The following is an 18,824-nucleotide window of genomic DNA, read 5'->3' on the forward strand; positions in this document are numbered from 1 at the left end:
CCCCAGTACCCATTTCCTATGGAGGTCCCTCTTGTGTCTAATCCCACTGACCACCTCCTTTCGCATCCATGGCGGCACTCTCCTTTGCCTCCCTTCAGTTGGCCACAGTTGAAGTCCCAGCTTCTAGTGCTCGACCTGCTGCACATCCCTTTTTCCCTGATCTCAAAGCAAAGGATGGAGTGATCACTCGCATCCAGAGCTCCCCTAATCTGTACTTCATCTATCAGCTCCTCCCTGTTGGTCAAGACCAAGTCAAGGATGTTCCCCCACCTTGTCGCCTCTCGGACCCTCTGTGTGAAAAACCCTCCCTCTGTGTGAAAAACCCTCCCTCTATAGCCTTTAGGAAGTGACGTGATCTGGCTGTCACCACCAAGTGAGTCTCCCAACTAATATCTGGGAGATTGAAATCTTCCATAATTACTGTGTCTCTCCCCCAAGATATCCTTAGAATCTGGTCTGGCAGGACATCATTCAGGGTCTCAAGTTGTCTTGGAGGGCGATAACATACCCCCACTGTCCGGTCTCTTTTCCTGTCAAAACCCCTAAGTTTCACCCAGACTGCCTCTACCAAATCCCCATCTGTGCTGCATTCTATCTTACTGCATCCTATCCCTTCCCTGACATATAAAGCTATGCCCTCCATTTCCCTTCCTGTCCTTTCTGAAAAGGTGATACCCCTCTATTCTTGGGCTTCCACGGGAGGTGGTTGAGGCCCCATAGGTGAGGGTGTTCAAAAATAGGTTGGACATGTACATGGTGGGCATGTCGTGAGTAGAGCCAGCTGGAGACGGGGGTCAGACTAGATGGCTCGGGAGACCCCTTCTGACTCACTCTGTTTCTATGTTTCTATAATTTATCCTTCTTATTATCGTAATTTTTTTTCCTGCCCCTTCTGCATCCATCCATCCATTGATTGTTTTGGGACTTACTGGGAACGTGAAGGGAGAAAAGTCATTGATGAAAAGTGTTAGCCTCCAAGCAGACTGGAGGCTAAGACTGAATTAACCCTTCCCAATCCTGGTTTTCTGATGTGACCCGCTGGCTTCTGCAGGCAACCCTGTCTGACGGCACAAGGTCCAGTATGGTGGTTCATGCTGGTGCTGAGTGCCACTGCTGGCATTAAAACAACCCCAGTCCCTGAAGTCCCAAGCACTTCAGCCCCTTGGGAATGATTGGCCGGTGATCCCACTGAAGCCCTTGCCTTGGGCTTCCTTTCTGCTCTTCTGAGTTCAGCATGGGCATGCAACCTTGGTCTTGAAGCAGCATAGCGCAACCCAAAAGCGTTGCGTACCTCTTTGTGAGCCTCCTCACTTTCGCAGCAAAGCAAACAATTTGGATTTGGGGAAGACTGGGTAGAAGAATGAGGGAGAAGTATTGAATGAGGAAAAGGCTGGTCAGATTCTGAGCACGCAACAAATGCTTAAAAGAGGCAAATCATTTTGCAGAAAAAAGTAGCAAATACTGTGACAAACAAATGAAAGGGGTTAAAACAGTCTAGCTAGCACAGCCCTGTGCTAAGTGGCCTGCATGGCTCCTTGAAGACCTGCTACATCCATGACAATCTTTTCCTGGTGCCTGTATCAAGTCTTCTTGCATTTGATTGGAGGATGGGCACCTGTACACACCTGAGCACCTGTACTAGAAGGATTGTGGGCAGTCTCTCAATTTCCAATTTGTTCTTGGCACCTCGCCTGGAAGAGAAAGATCCTCCACTGGGCCCTCCCACATTGTCTGGGTGGATAGTCCAGAAGAATCTCTTGTTTTTGTCTGTTGATTTTTGGGTAATGGCTCATCTGCATCTTTGAGAAGGGAGCTGGAAGATTCCTGTTGTTCAGGCACCTAGCAATTTTACTGAATAGGTTGGTTAAATGGTCCACAGATGATCTCAGTCAGGTCTTCAGCATTGCAATGCCAGTGCTAGGTGACCTGACTTTTCACGTCACCAGAGATCTACAACTGATTGCAAAAGGACCCAGGGAAGATGGAGTTAGTATGATCTCTCTGGGTGGACCACTCAAGGCTGAGCATACCATGTGCAGATGTTGTGAACTGAATTCACGGCATTCTTGAGCGTTGGCCATGCTAGCTGGGTCCTGGACCAATTGGGCCTGTATTTCAGAGTACAGGGCACCACGTGAGGAAAGCTGTGCTCATAGTTTGGAGGGGTAGGAAGAGAGAAGCGGGAGCAGACTTCCAGCAGCTCTCGCTCTTCTTTCCCATGGTTGAAGCTAGGCTTGTCTTCTCCTTACCATTCTTACTTGCTCCATTTTTACCTTGGTACCTTGCCTAAGGTTAAGTTCAGGACAGAGACCAGATCTGGACATCACTGCTGTATCACACTGCTATGCTAACTCCAGCAGCTGGTGAGCAAACCAGGCCTGGAGGCAAAACTCAGCCTCCTTGGAGTGCCCGTGCCCCTTTCTCCTGACAGCCAGTTGTTTGTGGAGGTTTCCTGAGTTTGTGTGGTTCTACTTCCTATTTTAAAGGGTGGGCATTGTTGCTGGCTGTGAGAACCTTACATTAGGGCATGTTTAATACATACATGTTTGTATTTTTGCTCCTGCTGCTTTTGCCTTTCGGCCCTGCCTTTCACTAGAGCTTTATTGAAAATGAATTCAGCCTTCTGGCTGAGAGGGGCCCTGGATCTATGAAAACTTTTACTTGGGACTTAGTTCAGGCTGAACCTTTTTAAAGATGTGGATCTTCAGGTTTTGCATCTTTTCCTTAAGCTTCCCTCTTCTGGAGCGCACATTTTGACAGCAGGCTTGTTCAGCTTGTGAAACGTGCTGTATAGAGCAAATGTGCGCTGTTTGTGATCTTGTGCCATGAGTGCTGGGTGCCAGCCATTTCTGGCAGCCCACCAGAGTCTAGATGGAGGGTGTTCTGAGTTGTGTGAGCTCTGTGCTAAAAATAAAATGAAAAGGATGCAGCAAGGCAACCCAACTTCTGTGATGCAAAAAGCTAAATTCTGCTGCTTGTGTAAATGGTGTAAGCTTTTGAGTTGTCTCTCGCCTTACATAATTCTGTAACTCTGCGGTTGATACTATTTTCATATTGCTTTCTGTACCACGGCTAGTTGCGGGGCGGAAGGAGCTGACACTTTGAGGTTTTATCAGGTATTACCCATGCACTTTCAAGCATATCTTTGTTGCCCTAATGGCTAGAAAATTGCTATTATTTTAAAAGAAAAGCTAGGATTATTGGGAAATGGTGGGTAATGCCACTTCTGCTGCTCTGCTGGGCTCCTGATGAATTGTGGTCAACGCAGAGCCCTGGAAAATGCAGACCTCTCTGCTGACTTGATGGATCTGGTCAGGTTTTGAGAACAATTGACTTTTCTCCCTGGTAAGAAGCTGATCTTGATGTCTCATCATAGAAGAGAGTCAGTGCTTTCCAGGTAGTTGCATCTGGTAGCTGGTGACTTTCCTTAGAACAAGAGAAGCCAAACTGGCTGCAGAAGGCTTTCCATTGGTGTAGGGGCACAAGAAAGTAGGAACATTGGCTTCAGGACTACAAAGCCTCAGGGCTGGCCTTCTGGGGTTCCCAAGAAGGAAAAACGGGTCAGGGCCTTTATTATCTATTTATTTATTTAAAACTTTTATATGCTGCCTCCTCATGCCTCGGTATCTCGGGATGGCTTACAACAAGCCAACGGCTTTAGTAAAGCCCCTTCCCTTTTCTTCTGCCTGCTCATCATCAGGGGTTTTCTTGGCCTTCGCACTTCTCCTTCCCTCATTTTTAAATGGGGTTTTCTCTTTCTTGAGCCTGCTCTTTTCCCTTTCTGCCCTACCCACCACTGGGATGTAGCTCAAGAGAGCTTTTCTGAAATAGATTTTATCCTTGGGGTGAAAGCAGCTCAGGCCAGAATGCAGTGAGATGTTTTTTCTCCCTTGCAAGCTTATCAGGAATCCCTTAATATCAGGTGTAAGAGAAAAGTATCCCTGAAGGACCGCTTGTCCACCTCCTTTTCCTGCCACGTGGCGTGGCAGGGAGTCTCTTGGGACATGTTCTAGCGGACCCCTTCGGTTATAATGGATGATATTAAGGCTTGGTGGGCTTGAGCAACATGCTTCCCAGAATGCTTTGCAACATGCAGGGGTTTCATGGTATTATGAAGGCTTGTGTTAATAGAAGGCTTAAGTAGAAGATTGAATGTGAATAGTGCTGTATGCCACTCGTTAGCTTAGAAAAATCAAGGTGATTTTACAGGAAAGTTTATAAGCAGAAAATATAAGCTACAAAATAATGTAACTAAAAATAGCAGTAAAATTGGCCATCAAAAGTTAGAGTCAGGGAAACTCTTTGCATAAAAGAGTGAGGTGAATGTGCCAGGTGAGTCTTCCTGAGGAGAGGGCTCCACATGCGGGACGCCATAACTGAAAGAGCTCTTTTAGGTTGCCTCTGCTTCAGCTCCTGGAGTGGGTTGTTCGCTCAGTGGATTTGGGTCCCAGGACATGTACAGTGTTAATCATTAACAGTTTATAAATTGATAAGCATGTCAGGTTGCTTATAAGATCAAAGCCATGACCATCTGGTCAGATATTATTGGATTAATTTCAGTTATTGCGGCCTGATGATGTGGACAAGGTGCTTGGACAAGTACATCCCACCACCTGTTTACTCGACCCTTGCCCGTTGTGACAACTGACCAAGGCCAAACACGGGATTGGTGCATGGATCCTGGAGGTCATTAACGCCTCTCTGAGGGACGCCAGGTGCCTGCTTCTCTAAAGGAGGTGGTGATCAGGCCAGTCCTAAAGAAGGCGTCCCTGGATCCAGAGATGGCCGCCAATTATAGACTGGTGGCCAACATCCCGTTTTTGGGCAAGGTGTTGGAATGGGTGTTGGTGGGACAACTCCAAGCACTCTTGGATGAAACTGATTATCTGGACCCATTTCAGTCCGGCTTCAGACCTGGGTATGGTACTGAATCTGCCTTGGTCGCCCTGTATGATGACCTGTGCAGGGAGAGAGTGCGTCCCTGTTGGTCCTCCTGGACCTCTCAGTGGCTTTCGATACCATCAACCATGGTATCCTTCTGGATAGGTTAGCAGAACTGGGAGTAGGAGGCACTGCTTGGCAGTGATTCTGCTCCTACCTCGACGGCCAATTCCAGAAGCTGGTGCTGGGGGACTTTGGCTCTGTGCCATGACAGCTATGCCATGGAGTACCTCAGGGGTCCATTTTGTCCCCCTTGCTATTCAACATCTACATGAAACCACTGGGAGAGGTCATCAGGAGGTTTGGGCTGTGAAATCATCAGTATGCTGATGATACCCAGCTCTACCTCTTTTTTTCAACCGATCCAGGTGAGGCAGTGGCTGTACTGAACCGGTGCCTGGCCGAGGTAATGGGCTGGATGAGGGCCAGTAAACTGAAGCTCAATCCAGACAAGATGGAGCTCCTGTTGGTGGGTGGTTCGAGCTCCTGAGTAGGTGACTTGAACCTTGTCCTGAATGGGGTTGCATTCCCTCTAAAGGACAGGGTCCACAGCTTGGGAGTGTTCCTCAACCTGGAGCTGTCCCTGGAAGCTCAGGTGACAGCGGTGACGAGGAGCGATTTCCTTCAGCTTCGGTTAATCCATCAGCTGCGTCCCTACCTGGAGGACGATTGCCTAGCGACAGTGACACATGCATTGGTTACCTCCAGGTTGGATTTCTGTAATGCGCTCTATGTGAGGCTGCCCTTGAAGACAGCCCGGATACTTCAGATGGTGCAAAATAGAGCAGCCAGGTTGCTGATGGGGACTGGGCGTTACTTTCATATAACCCCAGTCCTCTACCAGCTTCACTGGCTTCTCATTGAAGTCCGGGCTCAATTCAAGGTGCTGGTTATTACTTATAAAGCCCTTAACGGCTTGGGACCTGGGATGACTAAAGGAACGCCTTCTTCCATATTTGCCCTCCCGCCCCCTGAGATCGGCAGCAGAGATCCTCCTCCGGGAACCCTCCATGAAAGACATTAGGAGGCAAAGAGTACCCAGAGGAGGGCTTTCTCTGCTGTGGCGCCCCGCCTATGGAATGCACCGTTGTTGTTTGTTTTCCGGCGCCAGGCTTAGACCTTTTTATTTCAATGATATTTTAATAACTTTTAATATCAGTTTATAGGTTTTAATATGCAGCCAGGGTGGATCTTGATTTTATCTGTATTATGTTTTATTTTATTTATGTAAGCCGTTCCGAGGCTATGCAATGGGACAGCATACAAATGCTATAAACAAACAAACAAACAAACAAATAAATGGTGCTGACTGAAATAAGAAATAAATAAATAAAAGGTGCTGACTGAAATAAGTGTTGAAAGGCCCCTGATGTAATGTATTGTGTGAGACTTGAGATGATCAAGAAAATCATTTCAGGGTTTCTTGAGACAAAGAAGTACATGAATACTTAAAGCATGATTTACAAGGTTTGACAGTAAGAAACAAACTTGTTTTTAATTGTGAAGGTTCTGGAAAGCTGGCATCATCAATTGTTTGGTGCCTTCTTATAATGAACTATTTTACACTATATTTAATAATATGCTGCCAGTCAAGGGACTTTATAAAGGCAGAAAATGGTCTGAGAATTGAGGGTATGAGGATTGTTCTTTCCAGGAATCGAAACTCTCCAACTCTTCTGCCTTCTCATGAGTCTTTTATAAGGTTGATGGAGGCCACAAATAAATGAACTTGCTGTAGCAGAATCATCTACAATGGAATTAATTGAAATTATTATTTTATGTTTTACAGCTCTGAGCATAAAGCTGAACTTTCCCTTCTGGCATCTGTCTCCCTAGTTCTGATCTTTATTCTTGTTCAGCAGAGATGTTCTCTGGTTTCGAAAATAGCCATGGCACTTGGACTCTTGGGAGTGTACAGTTACCGGGCAGCCACTGGAATGGTGGAATTTCCATGGCAACAAGAAAGTATTTCAAAGTAAGTTCAAAGTAAGTTCATTAGCAGCAGTGTAAATGTACTTAACACTGTGAGGTCTAAAGGAGATGTTCTGAGCCTGGTCTGTGCCAGTTCAGGCATGTGCTTTAAAACAGTGCTGCGTATACTTGTTACTTATGGGATCTTCTTTGCATTTTTATTAAATCCCTGAGATCCACTGTTCAGATTTTTAATGCATTGTATGTTACCCTGAGAATGATGGTTATTGGGATGTTTAAAAGAACTGTGTATAGATAAAAGGTTAATAAAAGCTTATCACAGTGGACCCTTGAAGCATTATGCATGAACTCCACTCTTAATCTGCATGCTTCCAAATAGAAGCACACAGCGACGATGACCTTGTGCAATCTCGTTGAACTGTGGCTCTTGTCAAGCCCCTAACAAGCTGACTTATTCCTAAGCAGTTCTTGGGCCAATGGAAAGGACTTCTTGGGAAATGAAGGGCTGATTTAGTGCTTTTGCTTAGCCCTGCTGTGCCGCTGTCATTCATTCTCTGCAACACACCTGTCCAGATTGCTAACGGATATGGAACATTCTATGTGCTTTGTTGAATGAAGGGGCTGATTTACAGCTGCTATATAGGAAGAGCCCTGCTGGAGCAGACCAAAGATCTGTCTAGTCCAACATTCTGTGTCTAACAGTGGCCAGTCAATTGTTTCTGAGAATTTAGAAACAGGGCAAGAAGATGGCAACTCTCCTCTGCTGGTTGCCTCCAGCATCAGGTATTCAGAGTTGCTTCTCAGTATGAAGGTTATATTTAATTCCTGAGGCTATGTGCTTGGCACACTCTTTCTCCTTTCTACCCAGTCACAGTAGTTCCAAGCCTAGGATGATGATGATGATGATGATGATGATGATGATGATGATGATAAAGAGAGAGAGGTCGGTCCATAATATGTAGCTTTGCACCCTGTAGCATTGAAGGTATACTTAATCGCCTGGAGGTATTGCTATTCATCATAGATGACCAGCCAAGTGTTCAGTGACAATGCTGTGTATGGTTAAAAATCACTTTGGGAGGAAGGTTCCAGAAGTCTCTCCATTATCTGGTCAATAGCTTAACAGCTCTGTGACAAATGACTTTGGGGAGACTTCTAAGTCTGGCGCATAATCCACTGAACTTTCAAAAGTGTAGTTCAGAGAATGGTTCTTCCTCCCTTGGAGCAGCTGGTTTAACACTGCCGTTATGGTGTGAAAAGCAGGTCATGGATGCATGAGACCGGGAGGCTTCTGAAGTACAGCTTGACAATGCTACATTTGTAAGTTCATTGAAGCATTCATTCTGACCGCTGAATTCAGAAGCCATTTGGGTCTGTAGAGTAAAAGTGAGTATGGAATAGCCCACTAGAATCAGTGATGCCTGTGTCATTCGGGCTTCTCATCCGCAGCAGCTTCTCTTTTCAGCTTCCCGGGAGTCATCCCTAGTGCTGAACCTCTTTGGGGAGTGGTGCTCAGCCTTTTGGAGAGCCCCTGTAAAGCGCAAAAGATCAGTAACAGATGCGGAGTTCCACTGTTACAGCCGTTGCTGGCCTCCCCGACCAGAATGGATTCCTGTGACATTTGGGAGATGGGCTAGAATAAGTGGTTTTTCTGTAGCTAGATTCAGTGAGCATTTGCTTTAAAATGCCAACTGCTCAGACTGGGAGGCATTGTGTCTAATGAAGTGATCACATTCTAAGAGCAAATCTCTTGTTCGTCCCCAGTCGAGTCATTTTTCACCAGGAAAGTGTCCAGCATTTGCTGATACTCCCTCCGCCTTTCCCCCTTCTTCTGCATGGCTTTGCTTGTCTCATAAAGCTGGCTTAGTTTTACATAGGCAGCTGCAGGCAAGACAAGAAGGGCAAGGTCTGGGATAAAAATAATGTCAGTCGCAGTGTATTCATCTAATAGACTTACTTGGCACCATTTGATTGTGGAAAGTGGAACTCGTTTTCCAGTGGTCATTTTTTTTATTGGTAAGGCAATCTTCTTCTGCAGGCTGGCAAGTTGGAAAAAGGGCAGATTGGGGGAGAGGGAGAAGAGTTAGCTTTACTTGACACTTATGGGGATGGTGCTTTGAGCAAGGATGGCTCGTGTCGGACGGAACTGCAGGCAAGCTCTCTGGTGACAGGCCATTTTGACAGCTGCCTACAAAATGCGTAGCAGCTATATAAAGTTCCCTCTGATAGTTCCATCTCCATCAGCATGTTAATTCCAATTAGTTGAAGCCAGCCTTCCCCAACTTGGTGCCTCCTAGGTGTCTCCCTTCTTTTTCTCGTTTCCTTTCTGGAAGCTACTTCACCTCTCAGCATCCATGGTAGCTGGGGCTGGCAGGCATTGGAGTCCGAAGCATTTTGAGGACCCCAAAATGGGGAAGGCTGGGGCAAACTCCAGAACAAGGCTTTAAATACTGCCCCTATCTTCCCTTTTGAATATAGGGACTAGTTTAAGTGACTATTTCTGGGTAAACTGATGCCCTCCAGATGTTTTGGACTGTAACTCCATAAGCCCTAGCCACCCTGGCCAGTATTCAGAGTGTTGGGGTGCAAAACATCTGAACAGCACCAAGTTGCCTTACGCTTGACATATACAGTGCATTAAAGGTCTCTGATGGAAATGCTAGAGACAGTTTTGCTGTAAACTGAAATGGAAAATGCCTTAAATATCACGTATTTCTTAAAACTGAGCAAGGCCTGGTGTGTTTAATAATAAAATAATAATATCCATCTCAGTTAGTGGGCGGTATAGAACTCAAACAATCCAACAAACAAACAAGTAAAATACAGGGACAGGGTGCGCCCCCAAAAGCGCTGAGGTAGCCCACAAGCTTTTATTAGTCCTTTTGTCAGGTGGTCACTCAGGTCTTTCATTTTATCCTGCATATTGTTTTTGCTTGCTCTCTCATTCTCTGGGATACCTGGCCACCCTAAGTGTAGGCCTACCAAGTCTGCTCAGTGCTGCTTATGAATACACTGTGAGCCCTAGGCTGTGTGTGTGTGTGTCTGTGGGGTGGGGTGGGTCTGATGGCAGATTTTCTGGCTTCCTCAGCAGATGAGAAGCTGCAGAAAGCTTTTCCTCAAGGTAAAAAGCTTGAAAACCACTTGCTAATGGAGTTGGCTGTAGCCACTGTTGAAAACAGAGTGTGATCTTTTTTCTTTAAGTGTAGCTATTTAAAGTTTAAGCGCTTGTCATCTTTCTAGCTCAGATTCTCTTAAAACCCTTAGAAAGTCGAATTCATCAAGTCCTAGTGTGTTACAGCAGACCAACTCTTTGATTCATCCTTGTTGTGCGTGACGCCCACATTCCTGCTGGTGCTCAAAAGATATGTGAATAGTGTAAATCAGTCCCATCAACCCGTTCCTCTTATTTTTAGGCCTCTCCTCCCTCTTGAGATACTTGAATGAGTTTGGCAGGGGACTGATTGATCTAAAATGCCTCATCTTTCCTGGAAGTGGTTTCAAGAGAGGAGGCAGGAAATGGGGACCTGAGAACCACGACTCTCCTCCCTAGTTCTCTGTTTGGAAGGCAGCTCTGGACATCCCCTCAAGAGAAAGACACCACTGAAATAGGATGCCCAAATGTGGCTCTGGAATTTGAGCCCATGGGCCACAGTATGTTTACCCATAAAATCAAATATTTTGTATATATTTAAAATTAAAATATTAGCAATTTTCATTGTGTCTATGCATGTATATGCATTCACCATTTGTAGTAGGGATATCTTGCCAAGTTTCTCAAAATGCATTTTTATTAAGAAAAAGCAGCATTTCTCAACCGTATGCACAGAGATGTGACAGATTACAAAAATCAGGTGTGGGTAGGGTGGGAAAACAAGCCCAAACCTGCAGCATCAGACAATGATGCATTTAACATCTGAACAGCCTCAATCCTAAGACTACACTTGCAAGTAAGTTTTACTGAGTTCAATAGAAGCCAGTCCCTAGTCAACAGAAATATTAGCACTTCAGCACTGGGTTGTATCATGACAGGAGCTGGCTCTCCTGTAAAACTCCCTATAGCTGAATAACCCATGCAACCATCATGTGGATGGGGGAAAGCCTGGTGTGTGTAGCGGGAGTGGAGCCCAAGCTGTGGACCAGGAAGTGTCCAGTTCTGCTCTTGCCTGAGTGTCTAACCCTGTGCAGTTCTCAGTATGGGGATAACACTGAGGCTCCTATTTGTTTGGGATTGCCATGTGGATTGGCCTTCTTGCAAGTGATGCTGGGTAGCTTTTATATAATGTAGCTCAATGAGTGTTCTGGCAACATATGCTCTTTTCCTTACAGTGTCTCAAAAGAGTCTATGTTTTGCTCTTAAAAGCATTTGAATTATTTAGTTATCCTTCTATCCCAGTTTTCCTCAGAGAAACTCAGCATGGACTTCCAGACACCGACCAGACAGAGACCTGCTCCTTTGTTATTCATGTAACAGCACCACATGCCCTTTGACTAGAACCTTTAGGGGCTAAAACAGACATTAATTCAAAACTTCGTGTAACACCCAGTTTAAAAAAAAACTCCTCCAGAGTAGATGTAAGAGGCCCAACTTGCATCTTAAAGGCTCCCTCTGCACTGGTTGTCCGATATTGCCCTGGGGTTCCTGTTCAGACTCGGTGCCTAGCTACTTTTAAAATGAAAAAAGGCCATGAGATACAGATTCAAAGTGTTGTTTGTTCTGGTCTTTGACACCATTGTCTCCCTATTCTAGGCCTTGCAGCCTGCAGCAGATTAAGAACCTGCTTCAAGCCTTGGAATGTAGGAAGGGCGAAGGCCCAACTCTGCCTCAGCAGAGAACAGGCCAAAGATGGCTGCCACTCTATGCCAGCTTCAAGATTTAATGCTGAGTGACATGCCTGCAGCTCAGGGGTCTGGCAGAATTATAGCACTGTTCTTTAGAATCTTTCTGTTTGGATTGTGTCTTGAAATGCAATGCTGAGTTTTATGACCCTGTCTGTACTCCTAATTGAACTACTCATTTATTAGAATTGCAACTGTCATTATATGCTTTTCGGTGCCATGTCAAGACCTTTTTATTCACCCAATATTTTAATGTTCAATAGATGCTAATTATTTTTATTTCAGTCGTGGGTTATTTGGTTTGGAGTATTTATGATATTTATATTGCTGTATTTATTGATTCTGTTGTGAGCCGCCCAAAGATCCAAAGTGATTGGAAGGGCTAGAAATATCCCAAATATTTATTATTTAATTTATTTATTTAAAGTTTTTATATGCCATCCCCTTGCTACATAGCCTCAGGACGGCTCATTTATTTAAATAAATAAATAAACCACTGTAAACTTTCTGTCCCATGAACTCTGAAGGATTGCTTGTGTTCCTATCTGAGTGTAAATGAGTTTGTTGCTGTTGGAGTTACCAGAGAAGCAAGCCTGATACCAGGTTGCTAAACTTATAGTGCAATTATACACATGTGGACTCAAGTGAGTTCCACTAAATTTAATGTGATTTATTTTCTGGTCTAGGATTGCTACTTTAATCCATTTCCCCCCCTTTCCCTGGAACTGGCCTATAAAATTGTGCTGCCTGCAATGGCCCACCAGGAAGCTTTTGATGCGTAGCCTTGGTTTATGTCTATCATAGCAATGTATTTCTTGATGGAATGTACCTCATGGGACAATTTTGCTGTCAATAATGGTGTTCCAAACCTCCTGTCTTACCTTGCTTTGTGGTGATGCCTTCTCTAGGTTCAATAGTAGGCTTGTCACATGCTACATTCATCATGTCCATTCTCTTTCTCTCTCTTAGGGGCATAATTGAAGCACGATTCGTTTATGTCTTTGTTCTTGGCATCATCTTCACAGGCGCCAAAGACTTGCTCAAATCTCAGGTTCTCTCCGCAAACACAAAGATAAACTATGCAGGTCTGTGGGAAATGTACAGTGGACTGGTCTTGCTGGCAGCACTGCTCTTAAGGCCTCACAACTTGCCCATTTTGGTCTTCTGTCTGCTCTTTCAAGCCATGTTGACAAAGTACATCTGGAAGCCACTGGAGTTTGATGCAGCTCAAGTTACTATAATCCACTACTGGTTTGGTCAAGCTTTCTTCTTTTTCCAGGTGAGCTAAGGCTGTCTTTAGAAGGAACTTCCAGTTCATGATTCCAAGCAGTTCCTGGTCTCAGTTCAAAGTGCAGAGGCTTACTTCAGAAGTAGGGGTGGGTAACTTGTGGCTCTCTGGCTGTGTTGGCCTGCTGTTCATGTCAGCCCTGGCCCACATGCCTGACAGTGAGGGATGATGTGAGTTGTAGGGCAAAACATCTGGAGGACCACAGGTTCACCAACCTTGTCCTAGCTTCTCACAACTTAGGAAAGGTTTGGGCTAGAGTCAACAAAGAGTTCTGTCAGAGGGTGCCTTTGAAAAAGGTTTTGATCCATGGATTGGCAGATCCCATGACTACAACTGCCGTTCCTTCCATACTTCTCTTTGGCCTTAATATTCGGGGGTGGGGGAGCAATTATAGAGGCCGGTTGTCCATTCCAGTTGCCATTCCCATCCTTAACCAATTTTGAGTCAGAATCATGAACATCTTTTCCCCTACATATGACCCAATACACCCACATTCGAGGAGGGGAGTCAAGAGTCTTGATCTTTTTGAGAGTGAAAAAAAGAACCTTTGAAACTCTGGCTCTTTGGGCATTCTCGCCAACCGCCTTTGAAGAGGGTGGAAACATGAGAGTGGAAACATGTTAGCTGGCCCTAACTGCTCTGTCATAAACCCTTTTCCTCATCTCCATGATCTTTCCTGCTTTGCAGCAGAATTTCTGCAATGGGGCAGCCTGTAGGTTCCCTGCACAATTTTAAAAATACAGGATTTATAAAGGTTTTGGTCTTTACAGGTAAGAATCAGCACCTTGAATTGAGCTTTGAAACAAATGAGAAGCCAGTATCACTGTTGCCTGGCGTATGCTTTATAGGCCATGCAGGAGCTTAATTGCTGTATTTTCTACCAGCTGTCCTTTTCAAACACTCTTCAGTGGTAGCCCTGTATTGGGTGCACTGATGAACCATTGTGCCCAGATCCACTTTCTCCAAGAAGGGGCACAGCTAGTGCATCAGCCCAATGTGGGCAAAGGTGCCACTGGCCAGAGCAGCCAGCCGGCTCTAGGAGCAATGCTGGGTCCAAAACTACCCTCAAGCTGGAATAGAATCCCATTCAGAACAGGCTGATACCCCCCAAATCTTGGCTTGGCTTTGAAAGGAAGTCTTTTGGCAGCTGTTTCTGGGCTTTCCATCCTCTTTTCAAAGACACTTGACAGTTGCAGTGATTTTCATTTTCATTTATTAATTTATTTTTTAGCAAGCTTCTGGATTCTGCCATGATAACACGTTTGTCAGTTATGTTTATCTGATAAATTTTGTTTGTTCTTTTTCATTCCCAAGCTGGAATTTTTAGGGCCAAAAGGGAGCCTATGAAAACACATTTTTGATTATCATCGTGGGAGCATTAAGTATTTTTTGGGCAAGCTTTAGTGAAACCATGACCTGCTTCAGCCATGATCTCTTAAAACCACTTGGCAGGGGATTTCTGCAAGGGGGAAAATTACCAGATCTTATCAGCTTCAGTTTCCAGACATTTGGATGGAGTCCTTTGCAAAGCTTAACTGCAGTGCTGCTGCAATGTATCCTCATATGCGAAGGAGGGAAATGGCGTGAAGTATTTCTCTGATGATAATTTAGACAATGTTTGTGGTGACTGGCCATTTTTTCTGAGGAACAGAAAATCCTAAAAAACAGAAAATACCTATTGTTGTGCAGAACATGCTGGTGTTGGTGGTGGGGTGTATAAGGAAACTCTCTGGGTAACTTCTTGCCTGTCATTTTACTACTACATGTTCTTAAAATAAAGCAGAGACTTGTATCCCACCCATCTACTTTATGGAGGCACTTGGAACAGCTTCCAGCAAAGCACATGTCCAAGCTGACTTTATAATACCTGCTACAGCATTAATAGCTCTTGTAAGGGAAACAAACCACTTAAGGTGATGCGCACTGCTTTATTTTAAAACCTGTCCTGGTCTCTGTCCCTGTAGCTGTAAACATCGAAACTCCATAGTTGGGAAATGCTTTTATTAGTGTCAGCCAGACTGTCGTAAAACAGCATGCAAGCCTCAGAACTGAACATGAGGCTGGACATTGAGGAGGGGTTATGAAAAAGTCCAAAAATTAGGTCAGGTATTGTGGCCCTGAGATCTGCCAATTAGACTCCCTCTCTAGACATCAAGTTCTGGAGCACAGTACATTCTGGGACATTAAATGACTGACCCCAGTTTGTGAAAACATTCAGTTCCCGTATTTTTCGCTCCATAAGACTCACCTGACCATAAGACGCACCTAGTTTTTAGAGGAGGGGTCCATGGAAAGCTTCCTGATAATCACAGGCACATTCCTTATCACTTCCCCATGGGCTTCATTAAAAGATGGGTTGCCATTTGAAAACACACCCCGACCTGTGATTAACAGCTCTCACCTACGCCGGAGGAGGGGGACGGAGCAGGGCGCGCCGAGCTCATGCCGGCCAGGTGTGGTGCAGCCAGGCCGGCAGCATGCCGGCAGTGGTCTTCCAGGCGGCGCAGCAGTGGCAGGTCTTCCTGGGCGGGGGGGGTGAGCAGTCCATGCGGCCGGCAGGTTAAAGCCCTTGGCTCCTCCTCCTCTGCGGCAGGTCTTCCCGGGCAGTGGGGGTGAGCAGTCCGTCTCTCTGTGCGGCCGGCGGGTTAAAGCCCGTGGCTCCTCCTCCTCCGCGGCAGGTCTTCCCAGGCGGTGGGGGTGAGCAGTCCATCTCTCAGTGCAGCCGCCCTCCTCCGCACCGCTCCCCCTGAGCAGCACAGCTCTCACCTGCGCGGGGGGGGGGGGGGGCGGAGCAGTGCGCACTGAGCGTGTGCCAGCCAGGTGGTGCCACGTGGTGCAGGCGGGCCGGCAGCGTCCCGTGCGTCAGGCACACACACATTCGCTCTATAAGACGCACAGACATTTCCCCTTTTGAGGGGGAAAAAAGTGCATCTTATAGAGTGAAAAATATGGTATCTCTCTTGTCCTGGTCAAAGTACATATGTTCTTGGGTAGGCAGAGAACACAGGTAAAAAGCAAAGGCAGCAGTCTCTGCATTAGCAAAGCTGGAGATTTAATTTTAGGTAGTGAATATTTTTTAAGGTGCTGTAAAATTAAAGCCAAACTAGTTTTACCTAGAATGGTTGAAAGGAATGAAACACTCAAAAGTTCCTCTAAGTGAGTAGAAAATCATCTTGCTTAGGTGGTAGATTCCTCCCTGAACAGCTAAATATGGTATTCTCTGAGGCACTGGTAGGCATAAGCTCTCTTGATATTGCTTCACTATTAATAGAAGTGCATCCTCCAGCCCACCCCCATGGAAGCAATTAAGCTTTCTTCCCTTGTGTTTGCATTAAAAGAAGCTTGACAGATTAACAGGCAATCTCTCTCTAAAAAAAAGAGTTCATGTGATCAGTCCTGTAGTAGAAACTTGAAACTTTAACAGCCTTGGGAATACTATTTTTGGAATACTATTAAATTAAACTCTGTTGCCTTTTCTCTTAGTGCTCTTGTATTACACTGTTAGGAATTGAGCTGTGTCGACATGTATGTAGATTGCATCTTTATTAATTATGGATCCCCCCTTTCTTATTAAGACCATATAGATTGTTCGTACATATTTTGGGTTTAATTGAATTCTTCATTACAGACTGCCCGGCTTTCCTGTAGACATTTTGACTAGTGACCCTGAAGTTTTGAGGTAGCCAGTAAGAGTATCTTTAAAGGGGAGGGTTTTAAAATATACTATTGAAAGCATGCCATCTGTTCTTGCCCCCCAGTCCTCTCTAAGTTGTGGCCTTCCAGATGCTTTGGCCTACAGCTTCCATAAGCTTTGATCACCCTAGCCAATTGTGATATGAGTGATATGCCTGTATATCTGGAAGGCCACAAGTAGTTCACTCTTCTTGTGGATTAATGACTTTCCAACTTCTGCACCTCAGTTTTGCTTCAGGTGATAGGAAAGTGTTTTCTGGGCACTGAATGGACAGTGCATTGCAAAGAGAGAGAAATAGCCTCTGGCAAGCTGTGTTTCCAGGAAAGCTTATCTATGCTTATGTATTGTATCAATTGAGAAATCCCTGATAAGCTTCTGAGGAACTTTGAGTTTCTAGGAGACATCATTTAAGCCAATGCCTTGCAGACTTTTTGTTTTTTCCAGGCTTGTGAGCTGGATGTAGCCTCTTGGGTTGTTTAGTAGCTTCCTGGCTTATGCATGCTGTTTGTCATTTTTTTAAGGTCCTAAGGCCCAGGACTTTCTCATTAGTCTGGTCTCCTAGCAGGTTCACCTAAGGTGTAATGGTCAAGGCTGAGACAGCAGACGAAACTGCATCCACCCTCTTAAGGTGTGACAGTCACATCAGCAGAAGAGAATGAATCTCTGGCAGTTTTGGGGACAGAGAACCTTCTGAAGGGCAGCTTCTGGGCACCAGTGGTAGTTGAAGGCAATGCTGGCAGTGGATCTTGCACAGACAATGGAAGTTATAGTCAAGCTAATTCTGGTTAGTACTGAACAGAACAAGGCAATGGTAAACCACTTTTGGATGTTTTCTGTCTTGAAAGCCCTATGATGAAACAATCCAAACTGAAACAAGAGTCTGAAGATGAAACTCTCAGGTCAGAAAGCACCCAGTCAGCTACTGGGGAAAAGCAAAGGATGAGTAGGAATAGCGCTGTCACTAATGACACAGCTAGATCAAAACTGAAAGCAGAAATAGTGGCTGACATGCACAGAAGTGAAGGAAAGTCTGGTTTTGCACAACACATGCAATTGAAACACGAAATGTGAGACATACGAATCAAAGCAAACTGGAGCGCATACAGCAAGAAATTGAAAGGTTAAGATCACAGTATTTGGTGTGAAGAAAGGAAAGTGGACTGGAATTTTCTGTCAGACAAACACAAAGTATTCTGCTCTGGAGATAACAAACTCAGAAGAAACAGAAAGACTCTTAGCACTGTAGCAGGCAGTAAGGGACTCTCATTCAAAGTCCAGCTGAATAATATCAATCAGAATGTGTGGAAAACCTATCAACATAACCATCATTCAAGTCTATACTCCAACAATAGATGCCAAAGAAGATGATATTGGAAATGTTCATGCATATGCCCAAGAGAAAATTGATAATGCACCAAAACAAGGCATGCTGAAAATAGTAACTAGAACATGAAGGTGGGAAACAAAGCAGAGTCCAATTTTGTGGAGAAGTGGCCTAGGGGTCAGAAATGAAGCAGGAGAATGACTCAATTCTGTGGAGCCAACCATCAGTTTCTCACAAATGCATCTTCAGGCAACCAATCAAAATTTAAATAAACTCTTTAACTGGAAGAAGCTGTATTCTTGCTGTAGCAGCAAGACCAGGAGCAATTTGTGGTAGTGACCATAAACAGTTTATATCAAAAAATCGGGGTAAAAGATCACTAACAGGAGCATATTGCCCAAATACAATTTAACATTTGTGGGCAATTTAAAGTCCACATAAAGAACAGAATTATCTTACTGAATTCAATTGACTGTGAACCAGAACTGTAGACTGAGACCAGAGACACTGTTAGGTAAAAATGCAAAAAGACAAATCTTGAAACAAAAAGAAAGGTCTAGATAGGTGGCAGAAGAAACACAATTACCAAGGAGAGGCAAGAAGCAGAAGCAAAAGGCGACAGAAATAAGGTTCACAGGCTGGAAGTGTTCAAGATACATTTCAGTCCCTAAGAAAGGAGATGCTGACTATAGGATCATTGCACTAGCTTCCCATACAAGCAAAATGAAGGGCAGCAGTGAAAGAACAAGAAAAAAAAATCATCAAATATAAGGACATTTTACTGGAGACAAAGGCCAGGATCTTCCACA

The 18,824-nt window shown here is 44.8% G+C and overlaps 1 protein-coding gene across 5 annotated transcripts in view; it reads left to right on the forward strand.

The window, feature by feature from the left end:
- The window catches only part of PIGG (phosphatidylinositol glycan anchor biosynthesis class G), a 67,775-nt gene that overhangs the window by 24,685 nt on the left and 24,266 nt on the right, over positions 1-18,824 (forward strand). For 3 of the 5 annotated variants that reach the window (XM_044443925.1, XM_044443926.1, XM_044443929.1), the window contains 2 exons: positions 6,731-6,916; positions 12,679-12,988. In XM_044443925.1, coding sequence (XP_044299860.1) covers positions 6,731-6,916; positions 12,679-12,988 — 496 coding nt within the window. Of the gene's footprint in view, positions 1-6,730; positions 6,928-12,678; positions 12,989-18,824 lie in introns of those variants that run through there. The other 2 variants (XM_044443928.1, XM_044443930.1) reach the window with 2 other exon arrangements.

Source organism: Varanus komodoensis, unplaced genomic scaffold (assembly GCF_004798865.1).
Source record: "Varanus komodoensis strain SLA01 unplaced genomic scaffold, ASM479886v1 scaffold43, whole genome shotgun sequence".
Lineage (NCBI taxonomy): Eukaryota > Metazoa > Chordata > Lepidosauria > Squamata > Varanidae > Varanus > Varanus komodoensis.